The sequence below is a fragment of the Anoplolepis gracilipes genome, chromosome 14 (genome assembly GCF_047496725.1).
Source record: "Anoplolepis gracilipes chromosome 14, ASM4749672v1, whole genome shotgun sequence".
Taxonomy (NCBI): Eukaryota; Metazoa; Arthropoda; class Insecta; order Hymenoptera; family Formicidae; genus Anoplolepis; species Anoplolepis gracilipes.
Window position 1 is genome coordinate 2408169 of NC_132983.1, and position 24250 is coordinate 2432418.

General features: G+C 29.6%; 3 protein-coding genes and 1 long non-coding RNA gene across 5 annotated transcripts; 3 read left to right on the forward strand and 1 right to left on the reverse strand.

The window, feature by feature from the left end:
* Positions 1-14: 14 nt before the first annotated feature.
* LOC140673274 (carboxypeptidase D) lies at positions 15-5589 on the reverse strand. Of its 2 annotated transcripts, XM_072906137.1 has the most exons (10): positions 4959-5589; positions 4255-4490; positions 3879-4012; positions 3390-3526; positions 2791-2978; positions 2455-2484; positions 1507-1802; positions 1065-1241; positions 803-895; positions 15-576 (listed from the first exon to the last, which is right to left on the reverse strand). In XM_072906137.1, exons 2-10 carry the CDS (start codon positions 4487-4489, stop codon positions 385-387), a joined length of 1482 nt encoding a protein of 493 aa, XP_072762238.1. In that variant the 5' UTR covers position 4490; positions 4959-5589; the 3' UTR covers positions 15-384. The 2 variants fall into 2 exon arrangements, with proteins under 2 accessions (XP_072762238.1, XP_072762239.1); XM_072906138.1 differs by lacking the exon at positions 2455-2484 and having other exon boundaries at positions 4959-5587.
* On the forward strand, positions 3509-4261 carry LOC140673283 (uncharacterized). The gene is made up of 3 exons (XR_012048034.1): positions 3509-3579; positions 3788-4023; positions 4134-4261. It is a non-coding gene; the product is annotated as an uncharacterized lncRNA (long non-coding RNA).
* A 539-nt stretch (positions 5590-6128) lies between the features above and the next one.
* LOC140673463 (uncharacterized) lies at positions 6129-16855 on the forward strand. Its single transcript, XM_072906444.1, has 12 exons — positions 6129-8125; positions 8238-8649; positions 9108-9488; positions 9773-9974; positions 10097-10252; positions 10597-10644; positions 12250-12647; positions 12948-13322; positions 13682-13883; positions 14286-14441; positions 14602-15647; positions 16815-16855. The coding sequence occupies exons 2-11, from the start codon at positions 8288-8290 to the stop codon at positions 14644-14646; spliced, it is 2325 nt and encodes a 774-aa protein (XP_072762545.1). The 5' UTR covers positions 6129-8125; positions 8238-8287; the 3' UTR covers positions 14647-15647; positions 16815-16855.
* Positions 16856-16898: 43 nt separating this feature from the next.
* Positions 16899-23615, forward strand: LOC140673464 (uncharacterized). Its single transcript, XM_072906446.1, has 11 exons — positions 16899-17059; positions 17172-17583; positions 18039-18419; positions 18636-18837; positions 18961-19116; positions 19457-19504; positions 21132-21511; positions 21850-22224; positions 22580-22781; positions 23184-23339; positions 23498-23615. The coding sequence occupies exons 2-11, from the start codon at positions 17222-17224 to the stop codon at positions 23540-23542; spliced, it is 2307 nt and encodes a 768-aa protein (XP_072762547.1). The 5' UTR covers positions 16899-17059; positions 17172-17221; the 3' UTR covers positions 23543-23615.
* The last annotated feature ends 635 nt before the right edge of the window (positions 23616-24250 follow it).

Sequence of the window (24250 nt, forward strand, 5' to 3'; positions counted from 1 at the left end):
TTCTATATTAGGTATCGCTGATTGTATAAAGTGAAAATATATAGATGAGTGTTTCTGTCTTTTTGAATACAATAGAAAGTACTCTTTTCAAACGATTAAGGAGTTCCCGTAAATGAAATTTATAACACGCAGAGATTACATTAGACTTAAACGTGTAATAATTCGCGCTATATTTGGCAGTATTTTGCCGATTAATCGGATTATGAATCTATTCGCACTTTGTCTCGGCCTTCTTCTAAAGCCACGAACAGATTATACTTTATATTTTTTTATACACACGATTTAATATATATATATATATATATATATATATATATATATGTATATAGAAGAAATAAATAATTAAATATGTTTATCTTTTCGCGCGCGGCATATTTTACGAGATTATCCGAAAAGGTTGGTCACAAAGGTGTTAAATCCGTTACTGATAGACGAGAAGATGCCACTGTTGGCATCGGCCGCAGTATTAACTCCCGATTGTGGTCGATAGGGTAACGTATGGTCTCGATGCGGATAAGGCCTTCCGCCAGTGTTTCCAGTATACAAAACGGATCCATTGTCATCGTTGTACTGTCTCTATGTTTTGGAAATATAAAGAACTTTAACGTGTATCTTATAAAATATATAAGCGTGATTGAATCACATGTCGCTGATACTTGATGGAAAAATTGCGTGACTAATTCTTTTCTTTTTGATAAAATAAATTTTAAAATCGACGAATTTTAAGTTCGTGAATACAAAAGCTAGTTTCGATTGTTAAGAAAAAAATGTCGTACTTATTTGTGTGCTATGAATTGCTTACCTTTAACGAATAAAGCGTGACATTGAGGAGCGTCGGATGCTGCTCGACTACCACAAATTCAATTTCACGAGGTATATATCCGTTTGAGAATACCTGACGTACAAAATAAATATACTGTTTAAGATGATAATAATAATAATAAATAAATAGGGCTTTTTAACGAATTTTTAAAATTTTATTTATTTTGTTATTTATTAATTTTATTAATTTTGTTAGTAGAATAATAAGAGAATAATGACTATATTTATGAAAGATTACATACCTCTAACTTGTAAGGGCCAGGTAACAGGATTCTCCAAAATTCGCCGTACTTGGTTGTCGAGAAACTGACATCTCGTGATTTGACTTTAACCGACGCTCTCTCAATGGGATTACCATTTTCATCGACAACGAAACCATGAACACCTCTATGAGCTTCTGCCAAAAACTTGATTAAAGACTAAAAAAATGAATAATGAAATACATTACTTGCGCCGATATGTTTCGACAGATTATTCATTATTTTGGCTATGTAATTAATAAATAATTGAGTCTCGCATCATTTGCAACGACTAAATCATTATTGTAATCGCGATAAAGTTTGTTTTCCAATTAAAAAATGTCTTAAAATAGAGATCCATATTTTACAAAATTTTTATAGATGAAGCGATATGTAAATCTTAATAGCAAGATTTATTTTTTTTTTTTTTTTTTTAATTCCTCACCGCTCGATTTTCCTCCCAGTAATGTGGCAGATCCGAGGCTGGCGGATATTTACAGCAAGAAAGTTCCAAGGTAATTTCCATACATCCGTTCCAGACGTAGTTAAAGTCTTGCATTCCGCCAGTAAGCGGGTACCATTCGGCGCCGTTAGTAATTCCGCGTTTAAATGCGGGCTGGGACGGCGAGCACGGTAATCCCTGATACATGGATCCGTGGTTTCGAGAGTACGTCAATGATAAATGTTGAAACACGTCATCGTCCGGCGAGATACTCGGCGTCGCCGTGAAACTCTGAAACACTGTTCTCTTTACGTGAGACTGTTACTGTTTTCTACAAACGATCGAGCGATCATCCATCTCCCGATATTCCGAAGATGATTCGTGTAATCTACAGGCTGCGTTTTGAAATTTAGGACATTCATCCCCTATCGTTCGAATTTTCTGAATTATATCTTTCTCTCGACGCGAGAATAGCTTTACTCTTACACGAAAAATCATCTCCTTTTTATCGTTGTACCGCAAATTATGTTCCATCTTTTGTATTATGTTTCATCCTTTTTTTTGCTGGTGCCAGGCCGTACAAGGACATGCGTTTTATGCCAGAAGCGTGTAATCATTCATTTTATATGTTTTATTTTCATATGTCCGACGTTTATCGCGAAAGCTAGCGGAAATATTAATTTCCTCTATAATTCTTCTATTCTATTTTTTTTCAGTCCTTCTATTCTTCTTCTACAAGTACTAATATGAAACCGTAAACTTTATCATTTACTTTCTTGAAATTATATCTGTGAGCCAATCTTCTATCGAAAGATATCAAAGATATAATAAAGCGAATAATTGTATATATATTATATATATATATATATATATATTTTTTTTTTTATTCCTTAAGTAAATGATAATGTCGCTGATTATTGAGCAATTAAGTAATCATGTGTTGCACAATACCTGCACATAGTGGCGCTGATCGACATATTCCTGACGGCATGAAAGTTTACATAATATCATGACAGCTTCAGAGCTACGCGCAGTTATAGTCATAGCTGTCTGTAATCTTACATAAACGGAACGTTAACGGAATTCGGAAACGAAATGCACTCGTAAAAAATAGTAACGCCTTTTCTCTTTTCTCTTTTTTTCTTTTCAAGATTATTTCGCAAGAAGAATGTAACACGATAGTAATTCTGTGGCTGTGGACCGGGACGATCGCGCCACCCGATCATTTTAACAATTAGCTCGGCACACAATGATTGTACAAAGATCAACAAGAAATTTTCAACTTACGCGAATTGGGGGTATTGTCGAAGGGGTAACTGGCTACGAGAGCACCACCGTGTAAACTGCCCGACAGCACGAACTGAATCTTCGAGACCCATTCCTTGACAGCTTCGGTCTCCGGCTGGCTCTTTTTGTTGTTCTGCTTAAAGTAGTCTGGGAAGTTGCGGTTTAGGTCGAAGCCACGCGCGTTGTACCTATTCAAGTCGAATATGAGAGAATCAGGGTCATTTTTCCTCTTTCTCCTTGCGACGCGAATGAAGTGTCTTCAACGGAAACGGACCGCTCAATATGTCGACGAGTTCTGAATACAAGGTAGCTATTTTAAAGTTATTTTAAGTCTTGAAACATTAAGTGGAGAATTTTTATGCAAATTTAAGTCACAGACTTTTGTAGAAGAATATCGAAGAAGAGTCTTCTCTCTAGCCATACAGTCTATAATTTATAATTAATTAATGTCTATGTAAGAGGAATATTAATTGTTGCAATTTTTTAACATTTATATACATTCATATATATTATACATACATATGAATAATGATTGCTCGATAAGTTTGAAAGTGACCTAAGTTTTAAAAATAAATTAAAAAATTATACAAATATCTGACCTGCCTTGACCACCATCACATCGTCCTTCTTTAGAAACTTCAAAGCCATCAGGATTCATTGATGGCAGAATATGAATTCTTGTGTTATCCAATAACCACGTAATATACGCATCTGACCCATACGATGTCACGAGGGACTAAAAGGAAAAAAGAAGAAAGGATTATATCTAGAAACATATTTGTGTCATCTGTTTGTTGAGCAAAAAAAAAAATATTAATAATGTCAATATTTTGTTATTAATTTTAAAATTATTCTTATTATTATTACATGTTAATATTATATTATAAAAATGATTATTTGTACTTTTACACACATTAACATCGCAATGCACAGATGCGCACAATATTTAATTAGATAAAATCTTATTCGAGTATACGTAAATCTCTTATCTTCACAGAAATATTACGCAATGATTTGATGAAAAATATACGTGCTTGGTCATTGCGAGTAACGTGACATGGAAATTCCAACGCCTGATAATTACGTACATGAATGAGATGTAGCATTAACTCGCGTCCCACAGCTTCGTTTCCGTGTATGTTAGCGATATACTTTACGTCAGGCTTCCCGATCATGTGCTCGTAAGGCGACGACGATACGACCATCACCCATAGATCACGACCTGTCGCACGAGTATGTCGTTTAAGATTATAATATTCTTTGTATGCTTTTTTTTTTTTTTTAACTTTATAAACACAAAGTTGCATAAAACATTTATAAGTTTTGAAATTTCTCTTTTCCAGGGCATGCCTGCTCTCTCTCTCTCTCTCCTTTTTATCGAAATCGATAACGGTGTCCAAAGAATTTTATCTCTGAACATATGATTTATACCGCATTCCTTCACACACATAAGAGAATCCGTACCTTTCACCGACTTTCCTATCGAGTACAGAGCGGTGAGATTTTGAAATCGAAGGGACGTTGCCCGAAGAAAGCGGCTCATCTGCTCGTAATTGTGATACTTGAACTCGATATTGTATGGTTCCTCGTACATTAAGTAACGCGGATGATATTGACGAGGTAAGTCCCCTTTGTTGGGGAATTGCATTCCGCGAATGCTTCCATAGATGGAGATGAGAAAAAGTAGCACGCGATACATTCTGCAAGCATCGTTGTAATTTAGGCTTGTGAAATAGACGTTTAAGAAGTGCAATTAAGAATAATCATCTTTCTTTTGCTTTCTAATGCAATATAATATTCAATATAATGTATAATAATATAATATAAATAAATATAAATATAATATATATAAAATATACTATATAGAATATTTATGCAAATAAACAAGGATTAAATAAGGGAAGAAATAATAAGCGCAAGGGGGAGAAAAATACTCTCGTACATATCACATCACTCTAAAATTGAATGTATTTTCCTTGAAAAAATTTGCAAAAAATTTATATTACTATATTTAGAATCTTAAATTAACACTATAGTTGCATGTAATTTGTCATAAATATTAATAAACATTAATAATAAATATTAAAAAAATATGATTAAATATATTATAAATGTATATACACATATGAATCTCTATTTTAAAACTTTAATCGAAAAATTTGCAATACCTGACAGTATCGGATCCACACGTATCAGTGATAAACGCTCGTAAAAGTCGCTGAACACGATCGCACTTTGGAGTAATCTTTCACGCTCGAGGAACGATCTCCTCTTCCTCGTGTTCGTGCACAGAAATTTATCCGTGTGTAAGTGACTCGGGGCAGTGAAAATGACGATTGGTACAAAACGAGTTTTTACACGCGATGATGAATTTCTTTTTTTCTCTTCTAGCTATTTACGTGGCGACCGGCGCCGATGATGAGGACACGCACTTTTCGTCGTACGCGATCACGTTGGCAGACAGATCGACGGACGGCATTTGTGGAAGTCGAGGGATTTTAGAAAAAAAGAAGAAGATGAAGAAAAATGGAAGAAAGAAGGAAATCACGAAAGAGAAGAGGAACGCGCCGGCAGTGAACGAAGAATGAGGTCCGCGCGCGGACAGTTGACAGTTTACGTCAACGAACGTAGGAGGAAGGTGTTGAGCCGCCTCTCTCGCCTGCGTGAGAGTAGCGGCGAGATACTGCGAACTCTTACAAAGAGAAGCGAAATATGCCGTGCACTCACTATACCACCACCAGTATACCGGTAGACCAGCACCAGCAAACCAGCACCACCACCTCTATCACCACCACCACCGCCGACGCCACCACCGCTACTAATGAAGCCCACTTCCTCCGTCACCGGTATCTGCACCGCTGTCTGCTCTCTCTCTGTTGTAGACCAACCACTGGCACAATGTGTACCAGCTAGCTAGGAGACAGCCCGTTTACCCGTCTCATCTCGGCATTCTACCACAACGTCAACGGGCGCACAATGAGCAACCCGTCGGGCGTATCGCCGCGAATTGTTATATTTCACGTACGCATTTAGCGTACATGCACACGCACACACATTGATAAGCGCGATATGGCTCTGGAGATCTTTTGCGTAAACGTAACACAGGAAGTTTTGCACCGCGATGCAACGAGATAAGACCGGGAACGCTTTGAGTCTGTAAAAAGGGAAACTTTCGACAATTACAAACAATAGAAATGAGTTTTAATATAATATTAGTAAATAGACGTCTAAATTTAGTAGAGCAGCGACCCGTAAAGATATCATTTAATTTCACTACTTGCAAATATTTATTCTACATTGTTATATTGAATTAATATATTTCTTATGCGAATAAGAAAAACTTTCTTCTCAAGCATATATACATATATATATATATATATTTTTTTTTTGCTCAATGAGTTATATTGTATAATGGCAATAATTTTTAATTTTAAATATACGTATCTCTTCTATTGAGATATATAAATCGTATAATCATATAATATAATATTATAATACAATATATATAATATATGTATATCAATAGGATATATAATATAATTCATTGGGCGAAAAATTATTTATAGACTGAAAGAATCGTCTTTACTAAGACTAGCGTCACTTTACATGTTAAAGAGGACGAGTACATATGTATCAACTCGCGTGCGCGGCTACCGGTTACGAATTACTACTACTATTACCGTTACCACTACACTCTACTACTGGCGTTCACCAGCGCTACCGGTGTTAATTGAGGTGAAGAGGTTTTCGTTCTTGATGTTTGGCGCAGGGACCCATCCTCCGTCCTCGCTTTTACGGGAGGGGATTCGCGTCAGCTCCGGGCGCTATATATTTTCGAATATAATGAGCCCGCCCGCGTCCATCCGACTGAGACACCAATACAGTGATGGTATACAGGTCGATAGAGCATTCGTAAGATCACCGACGTTCACCACCACCATCACCACGTACTTTCGACGAGTTATTGAGGACAGTGTCCTACTAGCGGTGCCCGACCCCTCTTCTCTCCCTATTCATGCCGACCGAGGCACGGATCACGGTTTTGGATGGATCGTTGAACCCGCAGGAGGAAGGTGAAACATGTTGAAAAAAAAAAAGTTTAGCCAGAAGTGTGTCACTGAGGCGCGCGAGCGTGATGTAGCGAGTGAAATGTGAGAAGTGGGAGACAGAGATGAGAGAGGACGAGGCGGAGACGGAGAGGAAGTCCGAGAACTTGGCGCGATCCTCAAGGTGGATTTCGCTCACGGTCGACGATTTACCTTGAGTCGACGAAAAAAAAATTATCTCCGCTCCCGTAGAGAGGATCTCTTTCATAACGGTTACCCTATCGAATGTGTTAAAGTTAAAATTCAATGACGGAACTTAGATGAGTAAACGTGGAATGGAGAGAACACTTGTACACGTGTCATGAATAAATTTTTCAAAATTAGGGGGAATAAGCATGTCTCGAGAGGCAAGTGAATATATTCTCTCGTGCGATCAACAATATTGTAGAAACATATGATTATACCTAAAAACGAGAGCTGTCATTATAAACGTCGCGACTTAAAGCCATAATTAACGGCTATAGAGCAACGTCGATTCTCTCGAAAATATAAATAGTCACTGAAAATCGACTGACAGCTCCCTACTCAATAAAAGACTTATGATTCTCTCATCATCGCGTCTTTTATAAAATATTATTACAACATAATAATATATATTTAATATATAAAATCAAAATATAGTTACCAAATTCGATGAAAGTTTTATTTTTTTACAACAATTTTTATGCGTCACATTATATTCAGCGTCCAGAATATTCCTGCAGTAGAAATAGATACTTTTAGGAAACAAGTAGCTATTGCGTTCATTGATCCAATTGAGACTTCCTGAATGTCGTTACTTAGAATTATGCAATAGACGTGTAAATGCAAGTGTAATTTGTTTTCTGGGAACGCGACAATATGTTGGAGTTTATACGGAAATATATCGACTCTCAAATGTATCAAACGACTACACACCTCATAATTACATCTTCGATATTTTACCAGCGGTAAAGTATCGACACATGTCACTGTATAAGTCATTAATTAATTATTAATTTTAAGCTGCATAGAGCAACGAAACATGATACAAAGACAGTAGTGCCTTGGAAACTTTGGTCGCGTGTGCATTACTGTATATTAATACAGATAGGTACACAAGTCAAAGTTACGTAATTTAATTTTTCTTAGTATAAATATAAATCATGTAATTCGATTTTTTTATTATAAATATTAATTACATGATGCTTACAATTGAAAAGTTAAAATAGATGTTTGAAATTTTAATACGCAAAAAATATATAAAAAACGTAAGTCTGTCAGACTACTTTTTAAGAGAACGTTTTAAAAAAATTTGATAATACAATCAATTATTCTGTGATCATGTATCTTGATAGTTAAATATTGTTAAAATTGTTTCAGCAAATAAAGAACATTTGTCGCTTTTAAAATTGCAATAATTGTAAACAAAAATGCAGATTCTCTCTTTTAATTTTTTTTTATACACCATCAGTGGTATGTGGCGACCAATCGAATGTTCTTCGAAATGTTCCAAAATACTATATAACATGTTCACTTACTTAATGATGTGTCTGCTGCTAATTCTAATACTGACTCAATTACTGGATATTATTCTTATTGTCGATAACGTGGACGATTTTACCACGAATTCCTTTATGTTGTTCACGGTCATCAGTGTATTTTTCAAAGCAGCTACTACTGTAATACGGCGTGACAAAATTATCAATTTGATTGAAACACTACAGAAGAAACCATGCAAAGCTTACACTGAGGAGGAGAGCGACATCCTGATGAAGTTCGATCGTTTGATTAGGTCTGTATATTTAATTGTTGCTGTACCTGCCGATAACATTATAAATTTTGTTCTCATATAACACATGTTACTATAAATAACACAAGTCACTCAATTAAATTAAATTAATTAAGACAAAACAAATAAATTGAACTAAGATTTAATTTAATAAATACATGAAATATTCTAAATTAATTTTTATTTAATTATTTAAAAAAGATGTATTAGTGTGGAACTATCGAATTTTATTATAAATTTAAATGTTATGCTCATGCATTTGTACAATTAACAGTTTATCTAAAGTGCTGTTTGCAAAAATAATGAATCATAATCATGATATTTTTCTTTATATTTACTAATTGTAAGTAGCTATTTACTAGTATCATATTAATCTTACGTAATTTCAAAATACCCACAATGCTTTTAATATATTTTCATTATATGTTGATTATTATATTTTTTCGCGAAATGATATGCAGATCATATTCCATAAATTATATGTATCTGGCAATGTTTGCTGCCACTGGTGGTTTAATATCAGGAATCTTCAATGTTATCGAGGGTCAATTACCCTTCAGAATTTGGGTACCATACGATTACACCTCGCCCATTATATTATGGCTTACATCAATTCAAGAACTCATTATTCTAATTTGTGCGCTGATTATAAATATTGCAACGGACACCACGGTATTGGGATTTTGCTTACAAATATGCGCACAAATTGAAATGTTGAAACATCGTTTGCACAAAATGACAAAACTTGGAGAAAAGAAAACTTCCAGAAATTCGTTAAATGATGCTTTAAAAAAAACAGGCAGATTGTCGGGACATATTCTACATCATCTCTCTATAATTAAGTTCGTCAAACATTTTATTTTTTTTTTACAAAAAAGTTATTTTATTTATGTGTCTTTATATGTTAAATGCTGTTTGGTATATATGTAATGTTAGTTGTATAATATAAATATTTTAAATATATATAATTATATATATTATACTATTAAAAAATTATAAAATTATATATTTATATAATTATATATTTTATATATATATATATATATAATTATATAAATATATAATTTTAAATATATACGTTAATATTCATTGTATACCTTGTAACATAATATGAAAATATTTATAGACTTGCCAAAATTATCAACAAGATATTCATACAAGTTATTTTCGTCCAATTTTTTGCCAGCATGATAGTATTGTGTACAATGTTGTACTATTTATCTTCTCATATGACAATTACAGACGTCGCTACCATGACTGTGTTCTCATTTGGTATGTTTGTCCAGATTTTTGTTTACTGTTGGGCTGGAAACGAAGTTATACTTAAGGTAGTTATGAAGGTGTATAAAGAAACGGACAAAAGATAGCATTGTTATGCAAAATTTTATTCTGCAAGCTTCTCGCAAAAATTGTTTGTTTCATTATTCTAATCGTGTTTTTATTTTTTTAGAGTACTGGATTAGGCGTAGATGTATATCAAATGGACTGGATATTGATGCCAATTAACGAACAACAGGATTTATTGATGATCATGAAACGTAGCACTCGACCTATCAAGCTTAGCAGTAGCTTTTTGGTGACGTTATCTCTGGAATCTTACTGCAATGTTGGTATTAATATTAACTTTAAACTTTTTTTTAATAAATACGTAATTATCGCCTTGGCAATGAGAGCCACGCGCGGATGTTAATGCGTAAATTTCTTTAGAAATTAATTCTTCCCGCGAAAATTGAACCGTGCATAGAGCGCATGTTTTACTTGGTGTATATACCAAGAAATAAATTCTCATTTTTGAGAATTCTATAACCCCTCTTAACTCCACTAAAGAGATGTAGATGAGAAAAAATATCGGGGCGAAGTCGCTAAATCGGGAAATTTTTTTTTAATATTCTAATTTGTACTGTAAAGAGAATTTTTCTTAAAATTAATTAAAATTTTATTTTTTTACAGCTATTGAAAGCAACTTACTCTATATTTAATCTGTTGCACAATCAATCTTAAGGTTTTACGTAGTCTTTCACAATATAGTATGTATGCGATAACGTATAAATAAATTATTATGTAATATGAAATTTCGATATATCTTTCATTTGAGCTGTTGTTATTTTATAGACACGTTATTTAAAATTCACCGATTAGTATTCATAAAGTCAATTAAAATTAAATTATAACAAAGTAAATTAAATAGAAATCAAATGTTTTTTGCTAAAACAATATTTGCAAAACATCTAATTTAAATGCAATTTCAATATTTTCTTATGCGTTATTTTTAGAAAAGGCATATGAAAGTACAATATTTAAATTTGAAAAATATACAAAATAATTTACAATATATAGAATAATTTTTAAAATAATTAGTTAAAATAGCTGATGAGATACAATAATTATTAACTTGTTGTAAATGTTTATTAAAATTCAATTTCTCTTTTTTTTTATTCTCCAATCGAAGTATACATTACTCCTAAAAAGCTATATGTAAAGATATTTAAAAAAACTTAAACTACATACAAATAAAAATGTCATCAAAAAGAAATTGTAATTACAATAATCTACACATATAAAACATTTATAATTAGTTAAAAAATGTCTAAGCAAAATGTTTATACAAAAATATTACATGTCCGCCTAATGTTATATCACTATAATTTAAAATGTTGGTGCATTATAAATACGTGATACAAAAATTTTAAATTTTTATTAGATTAATTCACTAAAAATAAAATACTTATTATTTTTGTTATAAGCCGTATACACAATGTACGTTAGACTAATAATATTTGCACTTGTCATATTTTATACATACATGTAGCTGGTTCTACAACTTGAAGAAAATCTAATTTTAGTATACTTGTTATATTTTATTATTTTTCTTTAGACGATAAAACGAAAGAAATATTATCGTTAATATTTCTCTTAGGAGAAACATAAGTCTACAATATGTAATAATATACTCGGACAAGGATAGAGATGCGCCGCTTGATCGATGTAAGGAAAGCAGTCATCATTGCAGTCATTACAATATTTATATTTAAATGGAAAATAATGTCCATCGTAATACACTTTGATAGACTTCATGTAAAGTTGCTACTGACAAGTAGTTAATATAACATAAGATTATGATATTAAAAAAAGTAAATTCATGTATAGTCTCTTGCAATATATGTGCGTTTTATCGAGTTGAAGTTTAATTATTACGATTTCATACGACTCATATCCGTTTAGCATCTGTCATTTTTTGCGCTGCTAAAGTATGAGAAGTAATATTTCGATAAAGTGTGTGATGTAAATATATCTATTTTTAAGTTATTTACACATATTTACATCATGGTTAAAGAGGATCCGATTCTCAATCAAGACTAATGTTATCTGTGTGTTAGATAAATAAATTTTTTAGATTTAATACTTAAAGTGAAATGTGAGTGTCGCTCATAAAATTTTGTCATTAACATCATATAAAAATTATATTCTATATAAAAGTTTTCTTGATACATACAAAAATTAATTAATATATTTAGGGAAATAAGGAAACGAAAGCATATCATGTTATAAATAATTATTCTAAACATTATATATGTATAAAAGTATTATATATTTGTGCAATAAGCTATTTTTCCCGAGAAGCTATTTCTACTTATAAATATGCAACTATTTTCTTTAAATTTTTTAATGTACACCATCAGCGGTATATGGCGACCTATCGAGTGGTCATCGAACATTGCTAAATTGTTGTATAGCGTGTTTACCTTTACTATACTATTCTTGTCGTACTTTTTGATGCTAACACAATTTATGGATATTCTTCTTGTTGTTGACAACATCGATGATTTTGCCACTAATACTCTAATGTTCCTGACTATTGTTGCTGTTACGTTTAAAGCGACTATCGTTGTAGTACGTCGAAAAGCAATTATCAAGCTAGTAGAAACATTGTTGACATCACCATGTAAACCTCAAAACGAAGACGAAATGGCAATACAACGAAAATTTGATAAGTTTATCAGGTGAGCATGTATCATTATAAAAATGCTTTAATTATAATTATGTAAATGCTACGATAATATATAATAAAAATAACTTTCACTATTTTTATTAAATGCCACAGTAAATATTCTGCAAAGATGCTATAAAATTATATATTACTTTAAATTTTATATTAAGTATAGAAGGAAAATTAGATATTGTCATTTTGATTATAATTTATATAGATATATATTATATGTTAAAAGCAGCATAAATAAATTTTTATTGCTATATAAAAGTTTGAAAGTATAAAAAAAATAATTTCAATTCTTTAATCGTAGGTCTTGTTCAATTAAGTATTCGCTTTTGGCAACGGGTTCCATTACAGGCACCACAGTAAGATCAGTACTAAACGTCACGCAGGGTTATTTACCTTATAGAGTATGGGTACCGTACGATATTGATACATCTCCGATGTTCATGATTACATCCATTCAGCAAATTGTAACTCTGGTTTTTGCCACTATCATAAATGTTGGCACAGAAACCTTAGTCTTTGGACTGTGTTTGCAAACGTGTGCCCAGTTTGAAATTTTCGAGAATCGTCTTCACAAATTAATATCTAACAAAATAGCTAAATATCTGAAACCTGCTTCATCAACTAAAAAAAAAACAATAATTTCGGAATACATACATCATCACCTCAGTATTTACAAGTTAGTTAATCATATGAGAATCAATTCTTTTACGCATTGTTAGATCCTATTATATATATTTTGAAATGTTTGTACTAATCGGTTAACTATTACATCTACAATTTCTCCGTTGGTTTTTAATAATGAGATAAGTTATAAAAGTTATAAATAATTTGTCAAATTATTTTGTTAAATTTGTAAAGGAAATAAAAAAATAATTCTTATTTATAATCATGCCTATTCTGTCTCAAGAAATACAATAAAATATGATAGAGTGTAATCTTATATTTTTTGAAGTTTGAAATTTTTAAAATATATGTAATGACAACATTGTTCACCAACACATATCACCTTAATATTTATAAAATTGTGTATTACAGATATGCCAAAAAAGTAAACGTTGTATTTAATCAAGTACTCTTTGTCCAATTCTTTGGTAGCATATTGGTATTATGTACAAGTGTATATTATCTGTCTGCACATATTACGGAATCCGAAAGTGCTACTTTGATTATTTACACTATCTGTATGTTCGCACAAATCTTTGTTTATTGCTGGTCCGGAAACGAAGTTATACTTAAGGTAAATTTAGAATTCACGTATATATTTGATTGAGAGCTCAAGATATTTCGCAAGCTGGAAAAAAATAAAATTATTATAAATGTACTGTGATTTTGAATTACATTAGTTAGTTTATAAAGTACACATGTCTGAGTAACTTTGTTAACTAATTTATTTTGTAAATGAATGTATTCAAAATCACAGACATCTTTATAATTTTATTTTTCTTGAGCTTGCAAAATAATCTTCAATCTATTACAAAATTGAAAATTTTCCACATTCCTAGATATACATTATAAAGTATACAACATATAAACATTTATAAAAATTTATACGAGATATAAATGTTTATATGTATAAGCTGTGAAGAAAGTAATTTAGTATTATTATAATTATTTCACTTCTATTGTATTTTTATGGCAGAGTTTGAGTGTAGGCGATTCGATATATCGTATGGACTGGCCCTCATTATCAGTTAGTGAAAAAAAAGAAATGTTAATGATCATGATGCGTTGTACTCTTCCTATAAAATTTACTAGTAGCTTCTTGATAACTTTATCTCTCCAATCTTATACTGGTGTAAGTATTATTGTTTGTATATAACAAAAAAATGACATAAAAATGTTTCAAATATCATTAAAAATAATTGATAATATTTAAATCTATAAAAACGTGATCGGGGAATTTTTGACAAGTGCATAGTCGTCTAAACTAATCCTATTTCTAATTTTCCTTTCAGATTTTGAAAATATCATATTCGGCATTTAGTGTATTACAAAAGTAAGACCTAAATAATCGAGAGTACATACATATGTACAAACATGAAAATATAATTGTAGTTTTTGAGAAATTAGTAGACTGTAAATCTGTAAAAAAATTTTCCCTGTATATATCTCAATTTAAATCCCTGTCCGAGTTGTAAAAATATTAGCGTCGTCATTATTTATAGTTATTATATTTGTTCTTTTTTTTCAATAATAGATTACAGATATTTATTATCAAAAATAAAAGCTACATGTCACAAACAGCGAACAATTATAACATCTAAATAGTGATATTGTGTGTACCGTAACAGATTAAACACATTCAAACAATAAATAAAAACTTTACAAAATATAGAACATGCATTAGTACATAAATGCACACACTGAATGTACATATGTTACACATTTAATAAAAAGTAACAATTTGGTTTGACATAAGTAACAATAATACATTTACTTTTGCATTAGTTGAAAAAAGTAAAATATCTGTTTCATCTGTAATATCTTTTTAAAATTAATATCCAGTCTTGCAATTTGTCAAATAAATGTACAAACGGTTAATTTGGATATCATTTAAATAAATAATGATTTACTTCTTTCACACATTTGCATTCTCGTGCGATAAAGTAAAATATCATAGAAATTACTACTTTATACAGTCAGTTACTGCCGACGATATAAATATTCATATGTATGAATATTTTATTCAATGGGAATATGACAATATGTTTTACTGTAAAGAACGGCATCCCTCGACTGTTGCAAGAAATATGATTTTCAAAATTATAGTGGTATTCATATAAGTAAAAAATAACCTGTACCATTGAATTGCTAATAATCATATTGTTGGCAATAAGGATAAGAATTAGAAGGAACGAGCAAGTAGAACTATATACAGTCTGCCTTAAATCGTGCTGGATTATACTTGAAATCTAATTATTCCGAAAATAGTAAAAAAAGTTTTATTATTGATAACAGATTACGAAAAATTCTATTCTGTTTGCCAGTTGTGTGTAAAAATGTAAGCAATAATATTCCGTAAAAACATGTATAAATATTAATACTTATTTTTTTTCATATATTTGTATTTAGAAATATCTGTTATTGCATTACAACGAAGTAATATTTGATTTTTGATTCAGAATAATATTGTACGTGATTTGTGTTCAAATTAAATAAAATTAATTAAATTAAACGAAAGAAAATTTTTGAAAATTCTTGATATACAATTTCGATAGTAAGAACAAATGCTCTAAAAAGCCAAATTTTCGCACATTTACGTTTGCAATTAATTAATATTTCTCAGATGTTATCTCGCAGTGTTATTAAAATATCATTGTAGATATTTAGAAAAGTGTTATACTTTCTTTTTGTATTTAATTATAAAAATACTAAAACGTTCCCTAAACTTAACGATCACCAGTACATGGTAGCCTATAGAGTCGTCATCGAATAGGCTGTTCACTTATTTCAAATAAACTTCTTATAATTAACGAAAATAAATATGCAAAAAACAAGTGAATATATTCTCTGTCACGATTTACAATATTATGAAAATATATAATTATACTAAACACAAGAGCTATCATTACAAACGTCGCGACTTATTGTTAAGGCTGTAATTAACGGCTGTAGAACAACATAAATTCTTGAAATAGAAGTAAGTCACTGAAAACCGACTGATAGTTCCTTTCTCTCTATAAAAGAATTATGATTCTTGATATTATCATCGCATTCCCCTATTTTTTTATAAAATATTAAAATTAATATTACGTTTGATATTTTCGTTTAATATTTAAAAATATAGTTAGCAAATTCCATAAAGTTTTATTTTGAAACATCAATTTTTAAATATTAAATTGTATCTAGCAGAATTCATTCCGAATATTCATGTAGTAAAAATATAAATATTTTTACTACATGGAAACAAGTATTTATTGCGTTCATTGATCCAATTGAGACATCCTGAATGTCGTAACGTAGAATTATGCAATAGACGTGTAAATGCAAGTGTAATTTGTTTTTTTGGAACGTGACAATAAGTTGGAGTTTATACGGAAATATAACGACCCTCAAATTTATCAAACGACTACACATCTTATATGTAATTACATCTTCGATATTTTACCAGCGGTAAAGTATCGTCATATGTCACTGTATAAGTCATTAATTAATTATTAATTTTAAGCTGCATAGAGCAACGAAACATGATACAAAGACAGTAGTGCCTTAGAAACTTTGGTCGCGTGTGCATTACTGTATATTAATACAGATAGGTACACAAGTCAAAGTTACGTAATTTAATTTTTCTTAGTATAAATATAAATCATGTAATTCGATTTTTTTATTATAAATATTAATTACATGATGCTTACAATTGAAAAGTTAAAATAGATGTTTGAAATTTTAATACGCAAAAAATATATAAAAAACGTAAGTCTGTCAAACTACTTTTTAAGAGAACGTTTTAAAAAAATTTGATAATACAATCAATTATTTTGTAATAATGTATCTTGATAGTTAAATATTGTTAATATTGTTTCAGCAAATAAAGAACATTTGTCGCTATTAAAATTGCAATAATTGTAAACAAAAATGCAAATTCTCTCTTTTAATTTTTTTTTATACACCATCACTGGTATGTGGCGACCAATTGAATGGTCTTCAAAATGTTCCAAAATACTATATAACATGTTCACTTACTTAATGATGTGTCTGCTGCTAATTCTAATATTGGCTCAATTACTGGATATTATTCTTATTGTCGATAACGTGGACGATTTTACCACGAATTCCTATATGTTGGTTTCGGTTATCAGTGTATTTTTCAAAGCAGCTACTACTGTAATACGGCGTGACGAAATTATCAATTTGATCGAAACACTACAGAAGAAACCTTGCAAAGCTTACACTGAGGAGGAGAGCGACATCCTGATGAAGTTCGATCGTTTGATTAGGTCTGTATATTTAATTGTTGATGTACCTGCCGCATAATAATATTATAAATTTTGTTCTCATATAACACGTTACTATAAATAACACAGATCACTCAATTAAATTAAATTAAATAAGACAAAACAAATAAATTGAACTAAGATTTAATTTAATAAATACATGAAATATTCTAAATTAATTTTTTTTTAATTATTCAAAAAAGACGTATTAGTGTGAAACTACCAAATTTTATTATAAATTTAAACGTTATGCTCATGTGTTTGTATAATTAACAGTTATCTAAAGTGCTGTTTGCAATAATAATCAATGATACTTATGATATTTTTCTTTATATTTACTAAGTAGCTATATTTACTAGTATCACATTAATCTTACGTAATTTCGAAGTACACACAAAGCTTTTAATATATTTTTATTATATGTTGATTATTATATTTTTTCGCGAAATGATATACAGATCATATTCCATAAATTATACGTATCTGGCAATGTTTTCTACCACTGGAGGTACAATAGGAGGGATCTTCAATGTTTTCGAGGGTCAATTACCCTATAGAATTTGGATACCATACGATTACAGCTCGCCTATTATATTATGGCTTACATCAATTCAAGAACTCATGATTCTAATTTGTGGTGCGATTATAAATATTGCAACGGAGACCACGGTATTGGGATTTTGCTTACAAATATGCGCACAAATTGAAATTTTGAAACACCGTCTGCACAATATGATGAAACTTAGAGAAAAGAAAACTTCCAGAAATTCGTTAAATGATACTTTAAATAAAACAGGCAGATTGTCGGAGCATATTTTACATCATCTATATATAATCAGGTTAATCGTTAAGCTTTTTTATTTTTTTTTAATAAAAAGTTTATTTATTCATGTGTCTTTATATTTTAAATGCTGTTTAGTATATATATAATATTAGTTGTATAATCTGAATATTTTAAATATATATAATTATATATATTATATAAGTATATAATTTTAAATATATACGTTAACATTCATTGTATAATACGTAACATAACATGAAAATATTTACAGACTTGCCAAAATTATCAACAAGGTATTCAGCCAAGTGATTTTTGTCCAATTTTTTGCCAGCATAATAGTATTGTGTACAATGTTGTACTATTTATCTTCTCATATGACAATTACAGACATCGCTACCATGACTGTGTTCTTAATTTGTATGTTTGTCCAGATTTTTGTTTACTGTTGGGCTGGAAACGAAGTTATACTTAAGGTAGTTATGAAGGTGTATAAAGAGGCGGACAAAAAGATAGCATTGTTATGCAAAATTATATTTTGCTAGCTTCTCGCCAAAATTATTTGTTTCATTATTTTAATCGTGTTTTTATTTTTTTAGAGTATTGGATTAGGCGAAGCTGTGTATCAAATGGATTGGATATTGATGCCAATTAACGAACAAAAGGATTTATTGATGATCATGAAACGTAGCACTCGACCTATCAAGCTTAGCAGTAGCTTTTTGGTGACGTTATCTTTGGAATCTTACTGCAATGTTGGTATTAATATTAACTTTAAACTTTTTTTTTAATAAACACGTAACTATCGCCTTGGCAATGAGAGCCACGCGCGGATGTTAATGCGTAAATTTCTTTAGAAATTAATTCTTCCCGCGAAAATTGAACCGTGCACATGGCGCATATTTTACTTGGTGTATTTATATAGATTCTTATTTTTGAAAATTTTATAACCCCTCTTTACCTTTCTAAAAAAATGTAGATGAGAAAAAATATCGGGGCGAAGTCGCTGAATCGGGAAATTTTTTTTTTAATATTCTAATTTATACTGTAAAGAAAATTTCTCTTAAAATTAATTAAAATTTTATTTCTTTACAGCTATTGAAAGCATCTTACTCTGTATTTAATCTGTTGCACAATCAATCTTAAGGTTTTATTTAGTCTTTCACAATATAGCATGTATGCGATAACGTAGAAATAAATTATCATGTAATATGAAAATTTCGATATATTTTTCTCTTGAGCTTTTATAACAGCTGTTGTTATTTTATAGTCACGTTATTTAGAATTCACAGATTGGTAGGTATAAAGTCAATTAAAATTAAATTATATCAACGTACGTTAAATTAAAATCAAATGTTTTTTGCAAAAATAATGTTTGCAAAACATCTAATTTAAATGCAATTTAAATATTTTCTTATACGTCATTTTTAGGAAAGGCATATGAAAGTATTTAAATTTGAAAAATATATAAAATAATTTACAATATACAGAATAAGTTTTAAAATAATTAGTTAAAATAGCTGATGAGATACAATAATTATTAACTTGTTGTAAATGTTTATTAAAATTTAATTTCTCTTTTTTTTTATTTTCCAATTGAAGTATACATTACTTTTAAAAAGCTATGTGTATATTTAAAAAAAACTCAAACTACATACAAATAAAAATGTCACCAAAAAGAAATTGTAATTACAATAATCTACACATATAAAACATTTAAAATTAGTTAAAAAATGTCTAAGCAAAATATTCATGGAAAAAAATTACATGTCCGCCTAGGAATGTTATATCACTATAATTTAAAATGTTGGTGCATTATAAGTTCGTGATACAAAAATTAAAAATTTTTATTTGATTAATTCTCTAAGAACATAATACTTATTATTTTGTTATAAGCCGTATTTACGATGTACGTTAGAACTAATAGTGTCTGCACTTATCATATTTTATAGGTACATGTAGCTGGTTCTACAACTTGACGAAAATCTAATTTTACTATACTTGTTACATTTTATTATTTTTCTTTAGACGACAAAACGAAGGAAATATTATCGTTAATATTTCTCTTAGGAGAAACATAAGTCTACAATATGTAATAATATACTCGGACAAGGATAGAGATGCGCCGCTTGATCGATGTAAGGAAAGCAGTCGTCTTTTCAGTCATTACAATATTTATATTTAAATGGACAATAATGTTCAGCGTAATACACTTTGATAGACTTTATGTCAAGTGGCTACTGACAAACAGTTAATATAACATAAGATTATTATATTAAAGAAAGTAAATTCATGCATAGTCTCTTGCAATATATGTGCGTTTTATTTAGTTGAAGTTTAATTTTTACGATATTGAAACGACTCATCCGTTCAGCATCTATCATTTCTTGTGCGGTTAAAGTATGAGAAGTAATATTATAAAGTGTGTGATGTAAATATATCTATTTTTAAATTATTTACACATATTTACATCATAGTTAAAGAAGATCCAATTCTCAACCGATACTAATGTTATCTGTATGTTAGAAAAATAAAATTATTTAGATTTAGTGCTTAAAGTGAAATGTGAGTGTCGCTCATAAAATTTTGTCGTCATATATCAAGTAAAAAATTATATCCTATATAAAGTTCTTCTTGAGACTTGTAAAAATTAATTAATATATTTAGGGAAATGAGAAAAAGGCATATCATGTTATAAATAATTATTCTAAACATTTTATATGTAGAAAAGTGCTATATTGTTGTGCAATAAGCTATTTCTCCTGATAAGCTATTCCTACTTATAAATATGCAACTATTATCTTTAAATTTTTTAATGTACACCGTCAGCGGTGTATGGCGACCTATCGAGTGGTCATCGAACATTGCTAAATTGTTGTATGGTGTGTTTTCCTTTACTATGTTGCTCTTGATGTACTTTTTGGTGCTAACACAATTCATGGATATTCTTCTTGTTGTTGACAATATCGATGACTTTTCCACTAATACTTTATTGTTCCTGTCTATTTTTGCTGTTGCGTTTAAAGCAACTATCGTTGTAATACGTCGAAAAGCAATTATCCAGCTGATAGAAACATTGTTGACGCCACCATGCAAACCTCGAAACGAAGACGAAATGGCAATACAACGAAAATTTGATAAGTTTATCAGGTGAGCACGTATCATTATAAAAATGCTTTAATTGTAATTATGTAAATGCTACAAAATATATAATACAAATAAATTAATAATGATAATTTTTATTATTTTTAATAAATGCAATAGTAAATATTCTGCAAAGATGCTATAAATTTACATATTATTTTAAATTTTATATTATGTTTCTTTATAGTTGGAAAATTAGATATTGTCATTTCGATTATATTATATACATATATTGTATATAAATTTAAGCACAAATTAATTTTTTTTAAAAGCATAAATAAATTTTTATTTGTATATGAATGTTTAAAAGTATAAAAAATATAATTTCAATTATTTACTCGTAGGTCTTGTTCAATTAAGTATTCGCTTTTGGCAACGGGTTCCGTTACAGGCGTCACAATAAGATCAGTACTAAACGTCACGCAGGGTTATTTACCTTATAGGGTATGGGTACCGTACGATACCGATACATCTCCGATGTTTATGATTACCTCCATTCAGCAAATTGTAACTCTGGTTTTTGCCACTATCATAAATGTTGGCACAGAAACCCTAGTCTTTGGACTGTGTTTGCAAACGTGTGCCCAGTTTGAAATTTTCGAGAATCGTCTTCACAAATTAATATCTAACAAAATAGCCAAATATCTGAAACCTGCTTCATCAACTAAAAAAAAAACAATAATTTCGGAATACATACATCATCACCTCAGTATTTACAAGTTAGTTAATCATATGAGAATCAATTTTTTTATGCGTTGTTAGATCCTATTATTTATATTTTAAAATTTATGTACTAATCTGTTAACTATTATATCTACAATTTCTCTGTTGGTTTTTAACAATGAGATAAGTTATAAAAGTTATAAATAATTTGTCAAATTATTTTGTTAAATTTGTAAAGGAAATAAAAAAATAATTCTTATTTATAATCATGCTTATTTTGTCACAAGAAATACAATAAAATATGATAGAGTGTACTCTTATATTTTTTGAAGTTTAAAATATTTAAAATATATGTTATGACAACATTGTTCACCAACACATATCACCTTAATATAATATTGTATATTACAGATTTGCCAAAAAAGTAAACGTTGTATTTAATCAAATACTCTTTGTCCAATTCTTTTGTAGCATATTGGTATTATGTACAAGTGTGTATTATCTGTCTGCACATATTACGGAGTCCGAAAGTGCTACTTTGATAGTTTACACTATCTGTATGTTCGCACAAATCTTTGTTTATTGTTGGTCCGGAAACGAAGTTATACTTAAGGTAAATTTAGAATTCACGTATATATTTGATTGAGAGCTCAAGATATTTCGCAAGCTGGCAAAAAATAAAATTATTATAAATGTACTGTGATTTTGAATTACATTAGTTAGTTTATAAAGTACACATGTCTGAGTAACTTTGTTAACTAATTTATTTTGTAAATGAATGTATTCAAAATCACAAACGCCTCTATAATTTTATTCTACTTGAGCTTGCAAAATAATCTCCTATCTATTACAAAATTGAAAATATTTCATATTCTTAAATATATATTATAAAGTATAAAACATTTATATAGTTATAAAAATTTATACGAAATATAAATGTTTATATGTATAAGCTGTGAAGAAAGTAACTTAATATTATTATAATTATTTCACTTCTATTGTATTTTTATGGCAGAGTGTGAGTGTAAGCGATGCGATATATCATATGGACTGGCCCTTATTATCAATTAGCGAAAAAAAGGAAGTGTTAATGATCATGATGCGTAGTACCTTTCCTATAAAATTTACTAGTAGCTTCTTGATAACTTTATCTCTCCAGTCTTATTCTAGTGTAAGTATTATTGTTTGTATATAACAAAACAATGGTATAAAAATGTCTGAAATATTACTAAGAATAGTTGATAACATTTAAATCTATGAAAATGTGGTTGGAATTTTTGACAAGTGCATAGTCGTCTAAACTAATCCTATTTCTAATTTTTCTTCCAGATCTTAAAAATGTCATACTCGGCATTTAATGTATTACAAAAGTGAGACATAAATAATCGAGAGTATATATGTATAAACATAAAAATATTATTGTAGTTTTTGAAAAAATAGTAGATCGTAAATCTGTAAAAAATTTTTTCCTGTACATATCTTAACCTAAATCCTTGTTCAAATTGTAAAAATATTAGCGTCGTCATGATTTATAGTTATTATATTTGTCCGTCTTTTTTCAATAATAGATTACAGATATTTATTATCAAAAATAAAAACTACGTGCCACGTACAGCAAACAATTATAACATTTAAATAGTGATATTATGTGTATTATAACAGATTAAACACATTCAAAAAATAAATAAAAACTTTACAAAATATAGAACATGCATTAGTACATAAATGCACACACTGAATGTACATATGTTACACATTTAATAAAAAGTAACAATTTGGTTTGACATAAGTAACAATAATACATTTACTTTTGTATTAGTTGAAAAAAGTAAAATATCTGTTTTATCTGTAATATCTTTTTAAAATTAATATCTAATCTTCCAATTTGTTTGTCAAGTAAATGTACAAATGGTTAATTTAGATATCATTTAAATCAATAATGATGTACTTCTTTCACACATTTGCACTCTCATGCGATAAAGTAACGTTTCATAGAAATTACTACTTTATACATTCAGTTACTGCCGACGATATCAATATTCATATGTATGAATATTATATTTAATGGAAATATGACAATAT

Bases quoted from the DNA above. Each gene is read 5' to 3' on its own strand.
- LOC140673274 (XM_072906137.1), bottom strand. From the start codon at position 4,489: ATGTATCGCGTGCTACTTTTTCTCATCTCCATCTATGGAAGCATTCGC. The intron at 4,013-4,254 runs GTACGGATTCTC...CTCGTGCGACAG, and splicing joins GATAGGAAAGTCGGTGAAAG to GTCGTGATCTATGGGTGATG. The intron at 577-802 runs GTAAGCAATTCA...TCCAAAACATAG, and splicing joins TCACGCTTTATTCGTTAAAG to AGACAGTACAACGATGACAA.
- LOC140673463 (XM_072906444.1), top strand. From the start codon at position 8,288: ATGCAGATTCTCTCTTTTAATTTTTTTTTATACACCATCAGTGGTATG. The intron at 13,323-13,681 runs GTTAGTTAATCA...TGTGTATTACAG, and splicing joins CATCACCTCAGTATTTACAA to ATATGCCAAAAAAGTAAACG. The intron at 13,884-14,285 runs GTAAATTTAGAA...TTTTTATGGCAG, and splicing joins GAAACGAAGTTATACTTAAG to AGTTTGAGTGTAGGCGATTC.
- LOC140673464 (XM_072906446.1), top strand. From the start codon at position 17,222: ATGCAAATTCTCTCTTTTAATTTTTTTTTATACACCATCACTGGTATG. The intron at 18,838-18,960 runs GTAGTTATGAAG...TTATTTTTTTAG, and splicing joins GAAACGAAGTTATACTTAAG to AGTATTGGATTAGGCGAAGC. The intron at 22,225-22,579 runs GTTAGTTAATCA...TGTATATTACAG, and splicing joins CATCACCTCAGTATTTACAA to ATTTGCCAAAAAAGTAAACG.